General features: G+C 35.8%; 1 protein-coding gene across 3 annotated transcripts in view; it reads left to right on the top strand.

Annotated features, from left to right (window-relative positions):
- The window catches only part of LOC138033792 (nucleolar RNA helicase 2-like), a 34,894-nt gene that overhangs the window by 20,802 nt on the left and 6,592 nt on the right, over nt 1-7,500 (top strand). For all 3 annotated transcript variants that reach the window (XM_068881617.1, XM_068881615.1, XM_068881616.1), the window contains 7 exons: nt 818-907; nt 1,743-1,799; nt 2,085-2,189; nt 2,875-2,994; nt 4,156-4,229; nt 6,323-6,482; nt 7,414-7,500. The exon at nt 7,414-7,500 is cut by the window's right edge and continues 45 nt beyond it. In XM_068881617.1, the coding sequence (XP_068737718.1) occupies nt 818-907; nt 1,743-1,799; nt 2,085-2,189; nt 2,875-2,994; nt 4,156-4,229; nt 6,323-6,482; nt 7,414-7,500 (693 nt within the window). The remainder of the gene's footprint in view (nt 1-817; nt 908-1,742; nt 1,800-2,084; nt 2,190-2,874; nt 2,995-4,155; nt 4,230-6,322; nt 6,483-7,413) is intronic.

The raw sequence follows: 7,500 nt of genomic DNA, 5'->3' as shown, positions 1-7,500 counted from the left end.
CTAAAAAATCATATCTTCACCGTGCGCAGTGAACATGTCATTTTTATCTCTCACATGTGAGGATATAGGTGTTGTCATGGTAACCAACACGATTAGCCAATAAAACGTGAGCTTTATCTTCATTGTAAGATACTTTTGTGCTTTAATATAATTCTTCTCTACTACATTAACATTTTTATTGCAAAATTTGACATAATCATGATTTGTTTTTCATAACTTTCATATCTTGTTTTATGTTACACAACAGGCGTGTTTCAGCAGTTGGTGACCACTTTTTCATCATTTCGAAACTGAATAAAACAAGTTGTTTTAAATCTAGACATTTCATCAATATCTATATATAATAAACAGAACATTACATGGCCGCTTGGGGATACGAAAATTTTATCTTCTCGTGCTGAAAGTATCTCTCACTTGTTCGCTTCGCTCACTCGTGAGAGATACTTGTAGCACTTGAAGATAAAATTCGTATCCCCCTGCGCGGCCATGTAATATCCTCTATATATTTGAAGTGCGGATTTTAGACAAAAATAATGTAGACTTAAGTGATCCTTGCACTGAACTGGACAATTTAAGCAATTGTCTCTTATAGACACTTGAAAAATTCAGGTGGCTTCAGTGGTATTCGACCCATGACCATGGTCATGTGACTGGGCAATTGAACTGTTTACTGCCCATATTAGTAGTTTCCTTGGTGGGAATAAGGAGAAGCTTTGTTTTAATCTTGCCAAACATTGGTCCTTGAAACAAATTGCAAAAACACTTTTTCAAGGTCATACGAAAGTCACTAACTCTATTTTGGATTTTATCTTGTTAGGTTTACAGTGGTGCCCATAGTAGAACCCTCATATTTACAGAAACAAAGAATGATGCAAACAATTTAGCCTTAAACTCTGTATTAAAGCAGGTTGGTAGAATGAAGATGGGCACACATTTTGTATGAATTTACTTGTAAGGTTAGAGGAATTTATGGAGCAGGGTTACATTGTGCTATGATCATCAGAACACTGTGATCTCATGCATGAATGACTGATGCTCAACTAACTGAAGCCACCAGTCATTGGTGTGGGAAGAGTAGATTGTGCTACCCACTGGATGAATCACCATTCACTGATGATTGCAGTAGGCAACTTTTACGATGGGGTCATTTGACTACAACTACCAGAATTCAGTTTGTTTTTCTTTTCTTATTTAAATTTTGTATTCCCAGTGGGGTAAAAGTAACAATTCAGCTCTAATTAGCACGAGACAAGCATAACTTGTAGGATTGTGGTACTTGTAGTCAAATGGCGTCATCATTCAAATGTCCTATTACAGTGCACATGTATCTCTCTCATGTACATGTGGTGATTTATCCAATGGCTAGCATTACCCATACAAAAAGGGAAGCCCTCTGAAACAGCTGAGTTTAGCTTATCATTGACTGGAAACCTTTTTGAAGCCAACTAGTAATCAAATTAATAATTGCAGGCACCTTGTGTATAATTATAGAATTTTAGCAAAAACTGTAAGTTGACTGCTCCAATCCATGATCTGCAGCATACAAATTGCAGTCATTTAGCAACTGACAATGTGTGTTTGAATGACTGCAGTTTTGCTTCTGTGTATTAAATAAATTGTTATCTTCCAGATCAAGCTCCCCGCATGTTTGTATATAATTATTCACCTTTAATTTCAAACAACCTTGGACAGTTTGATTATTCTTTACTTACGGAAATAATAAGTTTCTCCTCTGTGGTTAGGACACACAAGTTCTTCATGGAGATATTCCTCAGGAACAAAGGGAAATAACGCTCAAAGTAGGTTCTTAACATTATAATAATGTGCGCCTATTTTGCACATTGTTTACTAATCTACTTGCAATGAACAGAATGTCCACAGCTATTAATTAGAGTCAGAGTTAGTTAGAATGCAATTAATTCTCTTCAATTTAAAACTCTTTTTGAGAAAATATACTTGACAGCAACAGAGTTGATGTCTTGTAAAACAAAAACATTTTTTCTGTGAATTTAAAGACTTGCAAATTGAATTATGAATAAATTTTCACAGTTGATTTAATCAATTAAATGACTTTGTATTCGCAGAGTTTCCGTGATGGGAAGGTCCGCTGTCTGGTTGCCACTGATGTTGCAGCAAGGGGTCTGGACATCCCCGAAGTTGATCTTGTGGTACAGAGTGAGCCTCCAAAGGTACGCAAAGCATCTTGTCTTTGCCACTTTCTGTTGTTTCTCAAGTTTGTCTGTGCGGCACAATCTCTTTTAACCATAAAGCATTGCAAAACAGCTATTCCTTTTAAATCTGAAGGTCAAACCACAACAAACAATGGATTCTTTTCATCAAAAAGTTGAGCTGCTAGTTAATGCCCGAGTGTTAATTTTTTTCCTTTTTATTATCATGTCTCTCAGATAGTATATGCACTATGATTGGCTAAATTAGCAGGCCACATTCTACAGTATGGCCCGCTAAATTTGAAATTTCAGTACAACATTCTCTAGCAAGTTTTTCATGTCGTTTCTGTTACATATTAGACTTGTAAAACGGTTTGAATCTTATAACCATTTCAAACAGCCAAGATGTGTTATAATTCATTTTTGGATTTTGACACAGCAATCTTTGTGGCGGTTGAAACTTCCTCTTGACTTCATCTAGTTTCCTTTCCGGCATGGCTGATTACCACAGAGATATAATAAACATCTTACTAACCTCATTTTCTCTGTCCTTTCTGTAAAATTACTGATCCTTGTTTTTTCCTGTTGATCTGTGGCCATAACGTCCTCATTTCAATGGTCTCCTCGCACTGGGAATGAGGTTGTGGCCATAAATCAATGGGAAAAAACTTGATATTTATTAAAGGAACCTTGTTGGCTTTTGCAGGATCTAGACACTTACATCCATAGATCTGGCAGAACAGGTCGGGCTGGTCGCAGTGGAATCAGCATTATGTTTTACAAAGGAAATCAACAAGCCCAGCTGCGTGCAGTGGAAAATAGAGCTGTGAGTAAACCTTTGTATCCAGTTGTTCAATTTTGTGTATGAGGTCAAGGTAGTGAAAATTACATTGTAGCCTTGTTCTGTAACACAGGTCTTGAAATTGCAACCAATGCAATCACATTATTTTTTGCAATTGAATTTTTCCCTTTTGCAGTTGCCACTTGGTAGATACTTAAATTTGCTAAAATACATGTGAAATTGCATGACAAAAGGTAGAATTTTGTTGTGCGTTTGTTCGATATCAAAGTACACTGTATCGTGGGGTATTTGGCCACAGGAAAACTGGGTTCCATTGTATTATAAACAATCTTTTCTCACGCTGAGATAGATGGCAGCTACGAACATGTTCCTTCTTCCTATCTTTTTAGAGGTTTGTACCAATATATTTTCAACAGAAAAATAAGTTGCCGCAAAGAGATGTAAGGTTACAAGTTATTTTCTTATTGTGTTTGCAGTGACTACATCTTATTACTAGTCACTTTCTTTGTTGCAAATCAAATTGTTCTGCAAAATCAAGGCTGTTGCCTAACAGGAGCCCGGTAGCCTGGGGCTCCCAAAGAATAGCTCTGGGCTCCTTAATTTTTCACAGCAACACCTTTCACTTCATATGCTGGGCTCCTAAGTTCTCAGCGTTTAGCTCTGAGGGCCCCTTTAAAATTTTCTTAGGCAGCAGCCTTGAAAGTATTAGTTGAGCAAAAATTCTGATTGCCCGATCGGGGAAGTCTTAAAATTGTTTTAGTTGTCCATGGATATATTTCGCTTACCCCACACAATTGGGCAAGCATTAGTGTCGAACATTGAGTAAAACTGACTTGGTTATCTCTGAAAATGGAGTGTTGTGGCTACTGTATACATGTGCATTCAGATCACATGAACAGGAAAACTGATTGAAAAGTTAAAAACGTTCTCTGGTTAAAAGTTTTAAAAACACTGAGCTTTCGATTGCCAGTCTGCAATCTTTAAAAAGTGAGGTGTAAGAAGCGAAGGTAAAAATATATATGTACAAAAAGGTGAGAAAATAATGAACGAAAATGAATAAATACATAAATACAAAAGAAATACTTGTGATGGATAAGATTACAATAAAATTGAGTATTGCTGAAGGAGCGAAACCACTGTGACTGACGTTTTTTAAAAATGTTTCAAAATGTCTTGCATTTGCAGGGAATCAAATTCAAATTAATTTCACCCCCACAACCAGCAGACGTTGTAAAGGCTTCTGCTGCCGATGCTCAGAGGTCAGTACTTAATCATCTTTAACTGTAGTATCATTATTTTATCTTCAGTCAAGTCGTAGTTGACTTAGTAAACAAAGAAAATAATGCAAACATAAATTAACTACCTAAAATCAAACAAGCCTGGAGTCCCTAAAATGGAGAAAGCATTTTCCTCTTTTTATGAGATGAGCCAGTAATTCATTGACTTGAACATGTCACTCAGGAAATTGTAAACCAAAAGATGCAAATTTCATTTCTTAAAGTTCAGAAGAAGCAAGATCATTTAATTAATATTATTATATAATTATTACCGCACTTATTCGGATACAAACCAAGACCCCAAACTTCTTACGCAAAATAATCAACTTGATCGACACGGATTGTAAATGCATAAGATTCAGCTATAAGCTGAGAGCATTTTTAGGTCTTGATGTTTATTATTGACCATGAATTTTTGGTAAAAGTACAAATTGACATTGACTGCGAAATTATACTCAAAGCAATAAAATGAACACAAAAGATTAGAAACAAACAAGCGACATGATCATGAGGTGACGAATATTATTGAACAAAATTATTACTGACCTCACTGGAAACAATAATGTCTTCATACAAGCGAAGCGTTCTATAAAAAGCTATTCAACTGGAAACAGCAAATCACAGAGGAGATGAATTTGATGTGATCCTTTAACTAATCATTAAAACAGCTTGTGCAGGTTTGAAAAAACATTCTGAGTTCAGAAAGCTTCCGTCATAATCAATCTTGTTCATTCAAAGTCTATCCGCAATCATGCCAAAATCCCGACGTTCAGCTTACAACCTTGCCTCGGCTTATAGCTGAATAAGTATGATGTTATTAGTATGGGTAATCAAATGGTGATGCGTGAAATTAGGGAATAATTTCACGTGCGTTTTGTCCAGATTCAAATAATTTCCCGAGCCTTTAGGCGAGGGAAATTACTTGATTTTGGACAAAACGCACGTGAAATTATTCCCTAATTTCACGGGTATACCATTTGATTAGCTATTAATAACATGGTGACTAATTACTCCTTAATTTTCAAACCTGGACGCCATTTTTGCATTATATTAAAAGTTGCCATAGCAACAATGTAATTTCACATGTGAAATTATAAATTAACACTGAAATTTCGCGCCAAAATTAAGGAGTAATTTGTCACCCATGTTATTATTACTGTAACAAAAGAATTTCATTGAAATGAAAGTCATCTTTTGTTTCTGTCAAATGACATTAATTGACTGGTAGTAAAATATGGTTCATGGAATGAGACTTCTAGTAAACTTAAGTGGGTGATTTAAGACCTTAGTTTGCTGTTAGTGGTGCTTCAGTGTAATACCTAATAAGAATAACATCTCACATACCCTCGGCCTGCTCCCATTCTGGCCTTGTAGCTCAGTAGGTAGAGCAACGGTGATCAAATCCGAAGGTCGTTGGTTCAAATCCCACCCTGGTCAGAGTTTTTCTCTGTCCTAGTGTGGGCCCAATTCCAATACTAGGGTTGATCTCTGATGGAATAATTGAGTATAAAAACTTCATAGTAGTGTTAGGCATCACTCGAACTTGGAATCATTACTAGGAAGGAATTATGTTTACATACAAATTTGTTTTTAAACGGAGTTTATATAAAAAAAAAGTAAATTTTAAATTCGCGCAGCCATCTTGAATAACTGTGATGTGTTACGGTTGCCCTATTGTCTGATAACAGTAGAGCAACCATAACACATCACAATAATTATTCAAGATGGTGGTGCCCTTGAAATTTGAAAACAAAAATAGGCAATTCTAAAACTTACTTATTTTGGATACAAACACTAACTTTCTTTGAAAATATTTAAGACTGACTTGACTGTAACGGTTATTTCCTGTGATTTAAAGTTATTTTTTTGTTGAAGTGGAGTTTCCCAGGTTAAGAAAGCGACATAGCTTTACCATAAGACATTAGCATTAAACTCGGTAATTAACTGAACACAAAATTTAAATATTTTGGTGGTGTTTATTGTCTAGGACATACATGTAGAAAATACAGTTGCTGTCTGAAGTTTAGTTGTGTAACGTTTTCTTGGCTTAATATTTTTCTCTTTTTTTGTAAAAGGTTTCTTGAGTCAGTTTCACCTGAAGTGCTCGAATTGTTCCGTGATGCTGCTCAGTCTTTGGTGGATAAAATTGGTGCAGTTGATGCAGTGGCTGCTTCCTTAGCTTACATATCAGGAACAAAAGAAATCCAATCACGGTCTCTCATAACTGGGAAAGAGGTATTATTGGAGGCATTACTAAACTGCGAAACGGCAAAATGAAACACCAAAACACCATGTATGACCCCACCATACACTGAAAACTAACCGACAAAGGTTCGATTTGAGATTCAATAACCTTTTAGGCCTTAATCTCAAATCCAGTCTTTTTCGGTTAGTATTCAATGTATGGTGTTTTGGTGCTTCATTTTGCTGTTTCGTAGTTTAGTAATGTCCTATTATTGGCATTGTCTGTGAGAGAATAATAAATTGGTGTCATGACCATATACCAACTCTATTAACAAGCTTGAGCACTGTACTGTAAGCGATGTCCTGCATTGTTTTCTGTTGAATTACAAGGGCTGAGGGCTTCCCCATTGACAAGTAAAATCGTCTGGCGTTAGACAGAGTAAAATCTATAAGTGTCAATTTGCATTTTTGGCGGTGAAAGGGTGAAAGTTGATCTGAAAATAACAAGGAGCCGTAACTTACATGTACAGTACAAATTGAGAAAGTCGAGATTACGTCGGCTGGTATTTTTTACAGTTCATTGTTTTACCAATACAGAAAGTATCATAAACATTCGTAAAAGCTAACCTTAGGCCTAATTAGGCCTAAACAAAAGTTTTTACTCCCAAAGTTAGCTTTTATGAATGTTTAGGATTATATTTTAACTTTCTGTATTTGGTAAAACAATGACCTGTGATCACATGACCTGTGGCCTGTAAAAAAGACCAGTCGTTTTGAATTAGGAGAACGTATCGTAGAACACGGCTTGCTAAATTGTAAAAGATACGATAAGAATTCAATATTATTTTACAATGGAATATTCTAATAATCCCTTGTGCTGATTGGTAGGGTAAATTCCCCTATTTCAGTTTATCTCAGAGTAGAAAATGTGGTTAAAATGAATGCCAATTAATACTGTAACTTCCTTACTGCATTTGTTTAGGGATTTACCACTTTCTTGATGACAAACTATCATGAGATTCAGGGACCAAGCTATATGTGGCGTGCACTTGAAAATAACTTGCCTGAG

Source organism: Montipora capricornis, chromosome 14 (assembly GCF_036669925.1).
Source record: "Montipora capricornis isolate CH-2021 chromosome 14, ASM3666992v2, whole genome shotgun sequence".
Classification (NCBI taxonomy): Eukaryota; Metazoa; Cnidaria; class Anthozoa; order Scleractinia; family Acroporidae; genus Montipora; species Montipora capricornis.
The sequence above is the reverse complement of the archived record's forward strand: the minus strand, read 5'-3'. Positions and strand labels throughout refer to the sequence as shown.